Consider the following 15,978-nt stretch of genomic DNA (forward strand, 5'->3'; position numbering starts at 1 on the left):
TCTAAATTAAGAAAGAGCAAATAGACTCTGAATAAGTATCCTAGAAACTCTCTCACAAATAAAGAGTAAAGTGTATAAATTTTATGGTACAGATTTTATTATAAAACACCTATTCTGACTCTTAGAAGACATTTTTGGCTTACATTTTCTTGGCTGCATTCCCAATAACTGAATACATGACCTCTAGAAAAATGAGGTCTTCATGCATTTATAGGAGCCTTCTTCCTATCATGGCTTTTAATAATAATGTTCTATATCTATTTAGAACTCAGGAAAATCAGCAAGAAAAAATCAAGCAACCCTATCAAAAAGTGGGCAAAGGACATGAATAGAAATTTTTCAAAAGAAGATATAAAAATGGCTAACAAACATATGAAAAAGTGTTCAACATCTCTAATCATCAGGGAAATGCAAATCAAAACCACAATGAGATATCACTTAACCCCAGTGAGAATGGCCTTTATCAAAAAAACCCAAAACAACACATGTTGGCGTGGGTGTGGAGAGACAGGAACACTAATACACTGCTGGTGGGACTGCAAACTAGTGCAGCCCCTGTGGAAAGCATTATGGAGGTATCTTAAACAGATTCAAGTAGACCTGCCATTTGACCCAGCAATCCCATTACTGGGCATATACCCAAAGGAAAATAGGTCATTCTGTAACAAAGGCACGTGTACCCAAACGTTTATAGCAGCACAATTCACAATAGCAAAGATGTGGAAACAACCCAAATGCCCATCAATACATGATTGGATTAGTAAACTGTGGTATATGTATACCATGGAATACTACTCAGCTATAAGGAATGATGAAGATACAACATCTCTATGGTTCTCCTGGAGAGCGTTGGAACCCATTATATTAAGTGAAGTATCCCAAGAATGGAAAAACAAGCATCACATGTACTCACCAGAAAATTGGTTTCCTTGATCATCACCTAAATACAAATCTGGAAACGACACCAATTGGACATCAGACTGAGGTGGGGGGTGGGGGAGGGGATGGGGGTATGCCTACACAATGAGTGCATTGCGCACCGTTTGGGGAGTGGTAACACTTGAAGGTGCTGACTCGGGAAAGGGGGGGTGGGGAAAAAAATATGAAACTATTGTCTTTAACTTGCACTGTTCACTTAATAATTTATCATGAATATTTCCCATATTATTTCATATCATTGTACAAGAAATAATGTATACATTATGAGGACATACTGTATCTAACAAGATATACTGTTAGACTCTTTGATTCTGTAAAATTAAATAAAAAAAAAAATGTTCTATATGTGATGTATACCTTGCTATAATTTTTCTCCCAGTATAGTTGTACTATCCCACAATGCCCAAAAGTCAGAACATATTTTATTTAAAAGGGAATGACTGGTTTGACTTCTGAAAATATCCTTTCTCCTTGATGGAGATCAATGAGGCAAACATGGTCAGGGTATCAGGAACGTGGTCTCAGGAATTACTGCCTTCTGGAACATTATAAACCAAATTTATTATCTGTTGACTTTAATGTGTTTGCTGAGCTTTGTCACTTGAGAGGTTAAGCTCTGGAAAATATATATTTCTCTTTCAGGTTCATGGACATTCTATCAAAATGGCAAGTTTCTCTGTGGCTTTTGTGAAAGACAGAGGAGGAAATTCCCAGCAAACGAGGCCAAGGCAGCATAAGGACAGTGCTGTTTGGGGGAGGAGGAGTGTTGGTGTCAGTGTGAAAAAAAAAACTAAGGACACGTTATGGCTGTGGAAGAAACATATTCTTAGGTCTACCCAATTTCACCATTAAAAACTTGAAAAAATGGCAGTTGAGTTTCAAGACCAATCTGTCCATCATTCACAGCTATAAAAAATGACATTAAAATAAGAAATGCCAGACACCCTTGATTTTCTCACCTCCCTGTCCTCCCACTTCATGGCCCCCAAATCCCAGACTCTGGAGAGGACACACCGTCCCCCTTCTCCACTCCAGATCCTAGACTGATGAAAGTTGCTGACAGAAGTTGAAGGCCAATTTGAACTGCCATAAATATTTGCTTCCCGGCTCCTTGTGGCTTAAATTTTACTCTACCTCTTTCATCACTTCAGCCCCAGAAAAATAAATATCCCCTCCTTTCCTTTCTAACCCTCTATCTACACCCTTGACCTCATTTTTTTTTTCTCTCCAGCTTTAGGATCATGCTCCACCAATTTTCCCTCTTGTTCCTGCTTTCAATTATTCCTTCTCTAAGGACCTTTCTCTCACCTTACAAATCTACTCATTTGCCTTATCCCAAAAGCAAACAAAAGCAGATCAGTAAGAATACCATCATCTCTTTTCCTTACACCAACCAAAGTTTTTTTTTTTTCCTTACAAATTTGTTAAAGGTAGAATCTACTCTCACTACCTCTGATCTACCCTTGTTAAATTGCTGCAATTTAGGCTTATGCACTCAGCATTTTAATGGACCAATTCTCTAAAAGACTATTAATCATCTGTTAGGAGTCAGACTTCTTTGGCCTATTTTCAGGCTTTCCCCTATACGGTATCTCCACAATTAATATTTGGCACTGTTGGTGACCCCTCTTTCTAGAAATTTCCTACTGTTTGTTTTCTGAGGCTGAACGCCCTTGATTTTCTTCCTTATGTTCATCTTTTTCTCAGTTTCCTTTTCCAAAGAGCTGTGCTTAGTTTTCTCTGTTCTACATAGGCTCACCCATTCTACAGCTCCAAAGTTGGGTTTTTATACCATCTCCATATCCTTCCTCCAACTCATTCCTCAACCCACTCCTGGTCCCATCATTCCACTGAAGGGAGGAATCATTCAAGTGGATAAATCCAATGGATTCTTCCAGGCCACATTTTACTAGACTTCTCAGCAGATTTAGACACTGTTGACCATTCTGCTCCCTTATGCCTGTTTCCCTGACACATCACTCTCCAGTTTCTGTCAATCTTTCTGGCATCTTCCCTGCTTCCTACATCAGCCCTTCCTCTTCCACTCAACCAGTAAATGTCAGAGTTCCTCAGGCACTCTCTTCTTACCATTCAGTATTCACTTCCAGCTTCCATAAATGGACATATGGAAAACTCAGAAATACTTCCCTCTAGCCCACACTCCTTTGAGCACCAGACATACATTGGCATTCCCCATACATACACACACAAACTGCCTATTTAGATATATTCTTAGATGTTGCAGAGGAATCTCAAACTCAGTATGTTCAAAACTAACTTATGATTTTTTTCCTAAATCTGGTTTTCTTTCAGCACTTCCTGAACAATATCCCCAATCCTTCCAGGTGCTTGAGACAAACCAAGAAGTCATGTCTGACATCTCCCTTGTACCCCAGTATTTATCTATTACCCAAACTGGGCATGAATAAGAAATTTTTATTATTTACAAAAGTAAGGTTACTGATGTAACAAGTACAAACACTAGGTTCCACATCTGGGACAGAAACATGGTTTCTGAGGATTTCATTGTTTAATTGTCCAGTACTTGACTGGTGTTTATAATAATGACCCAATTTTACAAGGACATGTTCTGCCTGGTAAAAGTCTGCTTTTTATGGCAGGGATGTTTATAATATATTTTAGAAAGATTTTTAACCACAAAAGTTTAACAAGTTTTAAAGTTCCAGATATTTACCCTCAATGACTTCACTTTTGGACAAAGCTGGATAAAAGGGCTATTGCTGAATGTTTTTACATAAAAATTGGCATTGCCTATACAGGAGATAGGATGTATATAGTTCATGAATTTCCTCTGAGGACTATGGATGGTGAACTGTATTTAAATTTAATTCATATTCTGGTCTGTGCTGCCAGCAATTAAGCAATGACGACGTTTCAGTCAAAATCTAAACAGACTATTTGAAATTTCTCAGGAGAGCTAGAAGGAGAAGGAAACCTATCCCTGGAGTATTATTTTAATATCCAGCTTCAGTGACATAATGCGCTGGGGGTGGGGGGGTACACAGCACTCACATCACCTTCCAAGACACGAATTTCAGCCGCTGCAACCTAAAGAGTCTAATAATACCTCTGCCTTTTTAATAGTTTAAATCAAGATTGTTAGATTAATGACAAATGGGTCACAGGAAGATAAATGTGGTCAGACAGAAACAATAAAAACCATCCAAAGGCATTAAAAATATTGACTGCTGGGAAGAATCAATCATAAACACACAGCAAAGCACAGGAGGGTCTGCGCTATCTTCTAAAATGAAAGTGACTTGGCGATTTCATCGTGACCGTACCTGCTGTGGGGGAGTTAGCATGGTGAGACTTTTTCGGCAGGTTGAAGATCTGTTCACCAGGGTCTGGGGGAGGAATTGCATCTTGCCCTTGTCGTGCCTCTACGGGATCATACTCCTTCCCGTCATAGTTAGCATCATAGAATTTCTTAAACCACTGAATAAAATCCAGGTTGTCTTGGAAACGTCCTTTCACTAGCTTCTCCACTGGAATTACCTGTAATATAAAATTGCTATGTGAGTTACGAACCTCACAATCGTTTGTATTTAATCCAACTGAAGTATTCCCTAAATATAACTATTCCTTGGAAGATTTAATAATTCTTTTGGAATATTAATAGTTAATATTTTAATATTTAATATTATTTAATAGTTCTCTCGGAATATTTAATACTGTTGAATAAATCAGACCAAAAAAAGGAATACCCTTAACTGCCAAGAGGGGCTGATATCCCTCATGGTATATTTATTGTCAAGGTATCTCCCCACAAAAACAGAGGCTTGGGATGTTGTGCTGTTTCAAGACCCATGAGCTTTCCTTATTTCTTTGTAACAGTTGGCCCAGTTGTATTGGGATAAACTCTTATAAAGATTATAGCTATTAGAGAGTGCAGAGACTGAAATCAATGAAAACAGATACTAAGCTAATGGTGAAACAAAATGAGCTTTCCCAGCCAGAGCTTATTTATTATGTATAAAGACAAATATGAAAACAATTAACCAAGATATAGGGCCCAGTAATTCATGGGCTACCCAGGAGCACAGAGCTCCTGTGCCAGGGAGTACAGAGGAAAAGAAAGGGAGGCTGATTACGGGGGCCATCGAAAGCACTGGGGGTGGGGGCGAAGTACACAGCACTCACATCACCTTCTAAGACACGAATTTCAGCCTCTGCAACCTAAAGAGTCAACCAGTATTCCCCAGAGAGGTCTTAAAGGAACTTTCAGAATTATGACAAGGAAAAAATATGGTTCGACTGCTTGATTCAGTAGGCCACTATTTTTTGAAGGAAAGAGGAAAGGTATTGAAGCTATCCAAATTACGCCACTACTGGATTCTGACTTCGTATGTCTTTGGGTGGGAACACTAATTGAATGTGAACCATGAGAGAGTTACAAAGCTAGGGTGTGAGTCAGATTGTGTGTATCTGTGTGAGCATGTGATTCAGCAAGCTCATGGCTGTGCTGTGTGACAGGATGAGTGGAAGCTGCGTAAATTAAACTTCCAGTAAGGCTGTGCCACTTCAGGAGCTATATATCGTTGATATCCTAAAATGTGTCAATAGGACCACTTTAAAAAATGTGGAAGAATATTACATATAAGTGACAACTTGGAAGAAAAAAAACAACTGAAGCATATCAGGCCATCCATTAAACGAAACCATTAGCAATATATTTTTCAAAAATGTTTTTTGTATAGCTAAAATAGAAACTAAACCAAGTACAGAACAAAATACAGGGAAGCAAACTTTTGGAGAAGACCACATTTTCCACGAAGACTCTTATGGTAACAGAGATTTTGGTGTTGATATTTCCCTGCTCTCACTTCCCCCAGCTCCAGTGAAGTCTGCTCACAAGGAAGAATTCCTGCCATATGTGCACTTAATTGACTTTATATTGTACTCTTTGTTGACTTTTATGTATTCTGAGTTTTAAATTTTTATTTATGTTGATATAGATCAATTGCTTGAAAGTGACTTCTTGGTGGCTTCTTAGAACACAGGGCTGTTTAATTAACATATTACCATATTTTGTCTATTGCTAGATGCTAGACATGTGAAAATTTATAAATAGTTTTAGATGACGGTGGTACATTAGCTGTTAAAAGAAGGCATTTTGCTTCTGTTGACTTAAATTTGCATTCCCCATCAAAATGAAAATTGGGGGGGCATAAGTTCAAAATCTGAGGTAGCAAGCAAAGCCTTTGCACAGAACCTTCCACCACACTGTTGGGCTATGACAAACATGAACAAGAGTACTTAACACTTGTCTCTCAGGACCTTTGGATCGAAAGACAGCAAACTAAAGCTAGAGAGGCTATAACAAAGACTATCAAGGCCGGTATCCTTTCACTGCAAGAATTTTTTCTCCAACATTCTCAACAAATGCTCATCCATTCTGCATGTGTACACTTCTAGAGAGATATGGAGCCCACCAATTTGAGGTATAGCAAGTTCCATCAATAAACCTATGAACAGGTGTTTCTTTTCTTTTTAATCTAGAAGTACGTATAGAGAAATGAATGAAAAAAGACACAAATGGTACTGCTAATCTATAAAAGTAAGGAGAGCCTCCTAAACAGCTCTTATTTTCAATATACATGGAAGAGACCACTGGAAATTCACCATAGCAAAGGACACAGAGTTGGAAAGAATCCAAAGGGTTAAGATGGTAAAGAAAATGTATGTTTTGAAATAAAAATTCTGAGGGAATGAAAAGCTAAGATTTTCATTATTATTATTTTGATAATATTGCTTTTATTTAAGAAGATACTAATTGCATCAACTTAAAACATAGTGTACCAAACTTTTCTTTAACTTCTACCTCTCATAACCCAGTATTTTATTTATTTCCATAGCCTACTTATTACCACCATTTATGCAAAGAAAAGTTTTCCATTTCTCTCCTGCTGGTTTTATCTCTTTTTTCTTATTCAAAATTCATTTCTTTCCAAGCTTACTCATGCTAAGAAACAAATCCTAAATAAGGAATACAGATTAAATATGTATTTGAATAGCAGTAAACATGCAGAAAGAGACTTAGTGGCTTTTATTGAAGGGAAAAGAACTCCAGGCCTAAGTCCATTTGTGTCACTCTAGGATGAAGTTATAATAATTCAAAGGAGGAAAAAAAGCAATTATGGACACTGAGAATCAGAGGGCACACACTACGCTGGATATTTTTTCTCATTTCAGCTTCATCACCATGAGTTAGGGGGTTTTAGTCCTACTTTATGATGGGTAAACTCAGTCTCAAAAAATGTGAATAATTTGCTCAAGTCACGAAGCTAGGATTCAAACCCATATCCACCATAACATGGTGTTTCTCCAAAAGAAAAAAAAATACATAAAGAACCACAATGGCAACCAGTAAATATAAATGTTTCTCATCTGCAATGCTAAAATATAACTAATAACAACATTTTCACATTTGTGATGCCTGTTAGAGTTTTTCATCTAATGGCTACAAGTTTAGAAAATCTCCTGAAATAAAAACTTTATACAAATATGGGAAGTTAGGGTTGATGCTTTATGCTGTGTATAGACTCCAACCTACAGTTGAGCTATTAGGATACATCTCTTTGGTATATTCCTACATTTTTACATTTCTACACAAAAACAATTTTAAGGAGAGACAATGCATTTTTTGGAGGCAGAAGTGAGTCTCCTACCTTATCAACGTTCATTCGCTTAAACGATGCTTGCAGAAGTTTAAAATTGTGGATATACTCATGCTCCAACTTTGCTTGAAATTTTACTTTCTTCAAACTAATGCAGCCTGGAAAGAGCATGTCCATGAACTGGCAATAGGCCGCCCCTGGAAAGAGACAAGAAAAGTACTGGCATGAGTTTGACTGTACCCAGATATGACGGAGGATTGCTAGGCAGGAAGGGATCGTGCTTACAGGCGCCATCACCACTCAGAGCAGGGCCCTCCTGGCCATGTGTGTCCCTCTCATCATTGCACTTACACCTCCTTGTCCACAGGGGCTGGCTGCCAGAGGGAAGGGACTGTGCCGCAACAACGCAGCACCTGCCAATGCCCCACTCCCAACCACTGTGTATTACGCTGCCTGCACCAGAGTATCCTCCGGTTCCACAACCAGCGAACAGAACCTCATACTATAATGCCAAGGATATGGCATTATAACTCTTCCTAACTTCTGCCAGAGAAAAGGAACATATTTTTTTCTTCTGTCTAGCTGCTACCTGCTTTAAGTCACCAAAACAAACAAATTTAAGAAGAAAATGCAGAAAATGTAAAATGAGAGAACTCTGAAAATTCTCATGAAACATGTAGCACAAAAAATATACACATTTGCCTGAGCTGTTTCATACTTATCTTGCAAAATCACTTGGGTGAAAACTGTATAATGAAGCCATCTAATACCCCAAACAGCTGTAGATCAATTTAATTCCAGTCCAGAGCAATGGAGTGCCCATGAAGTATAAAGGCATGGACACTCTGAAACTTACAGAAATTCAGAGTCATGCTGTTAATATTTATGGTGAGAAACAAACATGACAGAAATGCTCAATGAGTCCCCTGATGAAATGATCATAAGAAAAGGGGATTTTTTTTTTTAAATATGAAGAACTCATAGAACATGACCAGCTCAACTAGAAAATCCTGACAAGACCATGTTTACTGATTCATATATTCTTAAAGGCTAATGGCCTTGAGGAAAAGAAGTTCAAAGCCAGAATGATTCTTTTTCTTTCATAAGAAAGAAAAGCAACTGAGTGGCAAGAATGGGAACAAGCAGTCATTTTTATGTTCTTTCTTTTTTACTTTGCTGTCTCTAGATCTCTCAGTCTGTTCCTATGATGTGCCCATGAGCGGTCTTTCTGGAACACGAAGGGCCTCCCTTCATCCTTTATCATCAAGACTTCCGTGAGGAGCCTGTCCGCGACTCACTTTTTAGATAGGAAGGACTCACTCAGTCTCTTATGTCAAATAGATGTTGAGCACCCTTTACTGAGACAGGAATCCAAGATAAGCGAGAAGACAACAGCAGGAATTTAAGGGATGCTAGGATGGGAAATGTTGGGGCAACTCATTATTTTGTAGGTGAGAGAATAGGGTGATGCAATATAGGCCATGATATAATAAATATCTCCAGAGTCTCTGCATCTGGCTTCTCCTTAGAGACCAATTCCCTGAATACTAACCAGTGAGTTCCTAGTCAAGCAGATGGGTTCTCTCAAAAACAAGACAAAAATAAAACAAATCAAAATGAAAAACCTTGGGGAAGGTAAGAGAAACATCACGATGTGGGGGGCATTCTTAGAGTCATCATCCAACACTCAGTTGTTCCTTCAGAAGGGCCACCAGGTGGAGCAAATTCCAATTGCCATGTTACCATCACTTTTTTTTATACAGATGGGAGTGTTGAAATACAATTGCCTCATTACCTGCTCTTTGAAGTTTTTTTCGCTTCTGTAGAGTTTAGCATAAAATTTATCTATGGAGACCAAACCAACCAAGCAAATTATTCACATGTCAAATTTAAGAAGAAATCACAGCTTTAAAAAAAAAAAAAAAAAAACTTCAACATAGGAGGGAAGGAAGGAAAAATCATCTCTAGTGTCATCATCCAGAGATAACCAATGGTAATGTTCTACAATGTTCTGGTATATGCCATTCTAATCCTTTTTTGGGGGGACGAGGTTTGTATATAAGAATATATATATATATTTTTTTCCTTCAAAAATGTGACCCTGTAATATTTTAAAAATGTAATCATGTTATACCTATTTTATATGTAAAACATTTTTTTTTTAACTTAACTTACTTTGTCTTTGGGGAAGAAGTGAAAAAAAAAAAAAAGAAAAAGAAAAAAATTTTTTTAACTTAAGAGACCATGATTCCCTTTCTGACTTATTTGATATTTTCTACCAATATTTTTAATAGCTTTCTGATTTTTATATCATGCTTATCAACTTTCCCAATCCACATTACATAAATATTCATGCATATTTTCATCAAGTACTTTTACAGTCTCAAGTTTTACATTTCAATTCCGAATCCATGTGGAATTTATTTGGGTTTATGATACAAAGTATGGTTTTAATTTTAGTCATTCTGAATGTTAGTGGAAATCTGTCATTTTTGGTTCCCCAGCAACTGGACACCTTCCTACCTGGGGAGATGCTGCAGTGCTTTGCCTCCCACCACAGCAGCTAAAGGCAAGCAGGCATCCTTTCCTGCCCCCAGCAATAGGGAACAGGCCCATGACCCAGGCTGTGCATTCAAATTCTGCCTGGATCTCTGAGTGGAGGGAGTGACAGAAGCACACAGGGACCATTAGAGTTTACTCAATGGCAGTGGTGGGGTCTAGCATTCTGAACAGCAACCACAGCACAGTGGCAGCCTGACCATCCTATTCCCGGGGCACGAGGGAGGGTGTGTTCCCAGATCCTTAGTAACCTTTGATTCCATCATCTTCTGAGCTTGGCTTTCTGTGGACTCTGAGCTATCCAATATTTTTCCTATAAATTCCTCTTCTGCTTAAGCTTGCTAGGATTAATTTCTGCTACTTTTTTGAACCCAAACTACCAATGGATAAAGTTAGCTAGGTATTGAATATCACCATTTAATAGATAATCTATACTAGCCCCACTGATGAGAAGCAGTATCTTTATTATACATTACTTTCCTAATACATGTACTTAAGGTCACTTTCCAGACTTTAAATTGGTTTTTTTAATGCCTGTCTGAATGAAAGTTCCACACTCTTAGTTATTTGAAATTCTATAATATGTATTACTATCTGTAGAATCATTTTTCCTCTTCTTTCTCAAAATTTTCCTAAATTTTATCATGCATCTATTCTTTCCATTATATTATTGAATTTGTTATTTATGGTATATAGAAAATAGCTTTTGAAATAAATAAGTCACTTATTTACTATTTATTTTGTTTTTAATTGATATGTAATAATTATACTTATTTGTGGGGTACAGTGTGATGTTTTGATACATGTATACATTGTATAATGATCAAATCAGGGTATTTAACATCTCACCTCATACATTTACTATTTATTTGTGGTGAGAACATTCAAAATCCTCCCCTTTAGCTATTTTGAAATACACGATACAATATTGTTAACCATAGTCACCCTACTACGCAACAGAAGACTGACTATCCAACTGTAATTTTGTACCTATTGACCAATCTCTCCCCTTCCCGCCCTCCCCCTTACCCTCCCCAGTCTCTGATAACTATTATTATACTCTACCACTACAAGATCAACTTTTTTAGATTCCACATATGAGTGAGATCACGTGGTATCTGTCTTTCTGTGCCTGGCTTATTTCACTTAACATAATGTCTGCCAGGTTCATTCATGTTGCAGCAAATGACAGGATTTCATTCTTTTTTATGGCTGAACAGTATTCCATTGTATATATACACCACATTTTCTTTATCCATTAATCCACTGATAGACACTTAGGTTGATTGCATGTCTTGGTTATTGTGATTAGTGCTACAATAAACATGGGAGTGCAGATAGCTTGACATACTGATTTCATTTTCTTTGGATATATACCTAGTAGTGGGATTATATGGATAATATAGTAGCTCAACTTTTGATATTTTGAGAAACCTCTGTATCATTTTCCATAATGGCTGTATAACGTGTAAGAGTTCTCCTTTCTCCATGTCCACGTCCACATTTTTTACTTTTTTGTCCTTTTGGTAATAGCCATTTTAATTGGAGTGAGGTGATATCTTACTGCAGTTTTTCTTTGCATTTCCCTGATCATTAGTGACGTTGAGCATTTTTTCATATAACTGTGGCCATCTGAAGACCAAATCTGCAGAAAAGTGAAAGATAAGCTTCAAAAGGCTAAATATGACATAACACAACTAGGTAAAAGCAATCCAAAGTGTAGGATGTTGTGCTTACCAAGAGACTAATTACGATGGGATATATGTTGAGCCTATAAGCTCAAGGTGCTACTGCAGTTATGCAGGTCAACAAGATTGATCTGGAAATAAGTAGAAAAAAGGGAAACTATTCTTTCTACAGCGTCTGCAGCTACAGCCCTAAAAATGTTTTCAGTTGTCGTACATCAAAAGTGACATCATGAGACTGACAAGTTTGGGGACAGGAATAAAAAATGAACAGTTGGGAGATTGTATGAAGAAGGCAAAAGATTTGAAGGTATATTATTTAAGTCTATGAAGTCATGAAAAGCATGATAAGACAAATACTCTCATTTTCACCCAGATCCCAGGACTTCAACAGTAGAGTAACATCAGAATAAATGGACATTTAAAAAAAAAAAAACCTTTCAGATAAAAGGAAATATTACTTAACAATAATATATTTAGGGAATATATTATATAAGAAATGAAAACATCCCGTATTTGTGTAAAATCTGTTAAAGCTCTCCTATCTATTTTCAACATTCTGAACCCCATAGTATCCTTACAAGGTAAGTATTTTTATTATCATTACCCTATTTTACACATTTGGGAACAAGGCTCAGAAAGTCATCCAGCTAATAAATAGCAGAGTGGAACTTAAACTCTAATCTGAACTACAATTTTTTTAAAAAAAAACTTCCTCTTCTCTATGTTGCTTCCAGAAAATTATAAGTGAAAATTCAAAGATTAAAAGAGAGTTTGGAGATTTCTCAAAGAACTAAAAGTAGACCTACCATTCAATCCAGTAATCCCACTACTGGGTATCTACCCAGTGGAAAAGAAGTCATTTTATCAAAAAGAAACCTGCACTCAAATGTTTATTATAGTACGATTCACAATTGCAAAGATCTGCAATCAACCCAAGTGCCCATCAATTCATGAGTGGATTAACAAAATGTGATATATGTATACCATGGAGTACTACTCAGCCATAAAAAAGGATGAATTAATTCCTTTTGCAGCAATTCCAAAGAATTGGAAAGCATTATCCTAAGTATCTCAAGAATGAAAAACAAACACCACACGCACTCTAATAAATTGGAACTAACGAATGAGCACACAAGTGCACAGAGGGAAGTAAAATCATTGGAACTCAAGCGAGGTGGGGAAGGAAGCGGGGAGGGGCAAAAACCCACCTAATGGGTACCATGAACACTATTTGGGTAATGGGCACACACATAGCCCTGCCTCAAGTCATGTAACAAAAACATTTGTGCCCCCTTAATATTTTGAAATTAAAAAAAATTATTAGGCCGGGCGCGGTGGCTCACGCCTGTAATCCTAGCACTCTGGGAGGCCGAGGCGGGTGGATTGCTCAAGGTCAGGAGTTCGAGACCAGCCTGAGCGAGACCCCGTCTCTACTAAAAATAGAAAGACATTATATGGACACCTAAAAATCTATATAGAAAAAATTAGCCGGGCATAGTGGCGCATGCCTGTAGTCCCAGCTACTCGGGAGGCTGAGGCAGTAGGATCGCTTAAGCCCAGGAGTTTGAGGTTGCTGTGAGCTAAGCTGACGCCACGGCACTCACTCTAGCCTGGGCAACAAAGTGAGACTCTGTCTCAACAAAAAAAAAAAAAAAAAAAAAAAAAAAAAAAATTATTAAAGAAAGTTTGGAAATTTTTCTAGATTATAATTCTATAATAAATTACAAGGGAAATTGCAAGAGAACATATAAACCTTTTGGACTGATGTTAGGAGTCTCAGTTGTATCTTTCCTATTCATAGTATTAACAGAATCCTGGGCTGGACAGACAAATCATTAATGTACCCCAATGTACATTAATTTTATATTTTAGTATATATACTCATAAGGATTTCACTTTACATATACATGTATATATAAAAATAAGCATTTTTTTCTCTCTATTAAAATACCCTATTGCTCTCATATAGATCTTATTTTCTTCTGTCTCTTTCTATATATATCTCTTATTGCTGTCAAAAAATCTCACAGCACTTTTCCAGAAATGCAACACAATCTGTGGAAAAAACATCAAGCCATATTGGGTTCTGCTTGGCATTGTCAATTGAACAGCTACTCAAATTGCCCATCTGATTTTCTCATAGGACAAGGAACTATTATATGGAGAAGCCTGTATCCTAGAGGGATTTAGTTACAACTTTCCACTTTCTATAATCTTATTTGGTATTGATGAAGGGTTAGAAGAAAAGCATGACAACCTCAATTTACTAGACACATCTCTTCAATCATACTCTTCATTACAGGAAAATGATCTGTAAAAAAGCTTATTCTCTCAAGCTAATATCAATGGACATGGGGAAAGTGGCAGGGAACCACAGAGAACTGGAGTGTTGGCCCTTGGATCTAAGCCTTCACATCTTGAATGAACTGTAACATACCATCATGCCCTTCCAAGCCAACAGTATTCTCATCTGCAAAACGTCAGGGTTGGATAGATGTCTAAGCTCTAAAATTAGATGCTTTTCTAATTCTCAGTTTGTCACCAACGTCTCTTTTAAGGGATACTCAATACTTCTGCTAATTAGGAGACAATGATGTTCATCCTCATATGACTAAGACAATTTGCCAGTGCTCTCTCTTCCAGTCATCCTGTCTTTTGTCGTAGTTAACACGAGAGGAGAGGCTAGGACGTGGCTGCATCTGGTGGGATACCCCTGGGGCACACACTCCTCTTCCGGATAACAGTTCTGCTGACCCTATCTTCCATGAACTTGTCTTTGATCTCCTGACATTTATATACACACTAATATAACCATATTTTCTGTTATTTTCAATAGCTGAATATTAACAATTAAAAATGCTTTTCATATTAAAATGTTGTTTTTACTCAATAATCACAAAACCATTCCAGCTTTATTTTCACATTCAGCCTTATCATTCCTTGAACTGATATTCCTGCAGAACCGCAACTGTTTCCAAAGCCCAAACCTCATGTTGAAGGAAGTATTCCCCTTTGGGAAATCAGGGCATACTAAAGAGGAAAAGTGAGGCTGCAAAATACAGGGTTACCTATTTCCAACCTGTCAGCAAAATCCTCTCTACCGACACAAATACAAGGTTTAAAGAGTTTAAATAGCAATAATGAAATGCTTTGAAAGATTAACATTTTTAAGGGATTTAAAAACCTAAAGTTCAAAAGCATCGCTCTAATCCAAGAAAAATATGATTAAATTAGTAGTAACTCTATGTTGTTTTTATGGGCATCTTTCACATTCCTGGCATGAGGAGCAGCTTGATAGCTTCAGCCAGCACAGTATTACTTAGCTCTGTTAAAGGGAACTTAGGACATTGTTTACCTTACCTGCCCTGGGTTACAAATGCAAAAATAAAGATCAAGAGTTCCGAAATCTAGTTTCCACTGAGATTACTCCTTTGAATTCCCACGGTCCTCAGCTGAGCTTCCTGCTTCTTCCCACTGCTTAGTGTTGTCAGAAACTTTTTATTCTGATTGCAAGCAAATCTCAAAGACAAGTAGCTTTCAAATGGATCTCATGTAGAGGGAAAGGAGTAACAGCCAGCAGGAAGATTTCAGCTCCCGCAGATACAGACAGAAAAGGCTTATGTGAATTGTGGAGAGTGCTGAAAAGCACCCCATCCTTTCCCTTCCACACACAGAGTACGCTGTCAAAGGACATTTTCATCTCTTTTCTTTTATAGGAAAAGAAATAAGCTAGCAAACATTATTCAGGCAGATGGATTTTTAAGAGTATCAGCAGATAAATTAAAAGGGCTTGTCAAACCACGTGATTGGTCTTTCATCTGATAAATGCCCTCAGTTTTTTATTAATTCATATGACATAAAGCCTTTTGAAGAATCTTATAAGGCTGCAGGAAATTGCAGATAAAGGTATCAGCATCTTCTGTTCACAACCTACCTTTAACCATGAATACTTTTTAAAAAATAATGTTCTCTTTAAATCAGAATTTTATTAAGAAATCTGCAGAACATTGAAAGTTAGACCTGCTGTAGAGAAAATTGATCAGATGTTAAAATCACTGTACTGAGTTGATCTGAAAGTGTTTCTTCATGGAAGTATCATGGGAGAATGAAGAATATTTTCTTCTATCATAAAAATGGAAATTTCAATGTAA

At 37.2% G+C, this 15,978-nt stretch overlaps 1 protein-coding gene across 3 annotated transcripts in view; it reads right to left on the minus strand.

The window, feature by feature from the left end:
- Nucleotides 1–15,978, minus strand: part of MAPRE2 (microtubule associated protein RP/EB family member 2) — a 135,136-nt gene that overhangs the window by 34,297 nt on the left and 84,861 nt on the right. For all 3 annotated transcript variants that reach the window (XM_069468459.1, XM_069468458.1, XM_069468457.1), the window contains 2 exons: nucleotides 7,632–7,777; nucleotides 4,245–4,458 (listed from right to left, as the gene is read on the minus strand). In XM_069468459.1, coding sequence (XP_069324560.1) covers nucleotides 4,245–4,458; nucleotides 7,632–7,777 — 360 coding nt within the window. The remainder of the gene's footprint in view (nucleotides 1–4,244; nucleotides 4,459–7,631; nucleotides 7,778–15,978) is intronic.

Source organism: Eulemur rufifrons, chromosome 5, assembly GCF_041146395.1.
Source record: "Eulemur rufifrons isolate Redbay chromosome 5, OSU_ERuf_1, whole genome shotgun sequence".
Taxonomy (NCBI): Eukaryota; Metazoa; Chordata; class Mammalia; order Primates; family Lemuridae; genus Eulemur; species Eulemur rufifrons.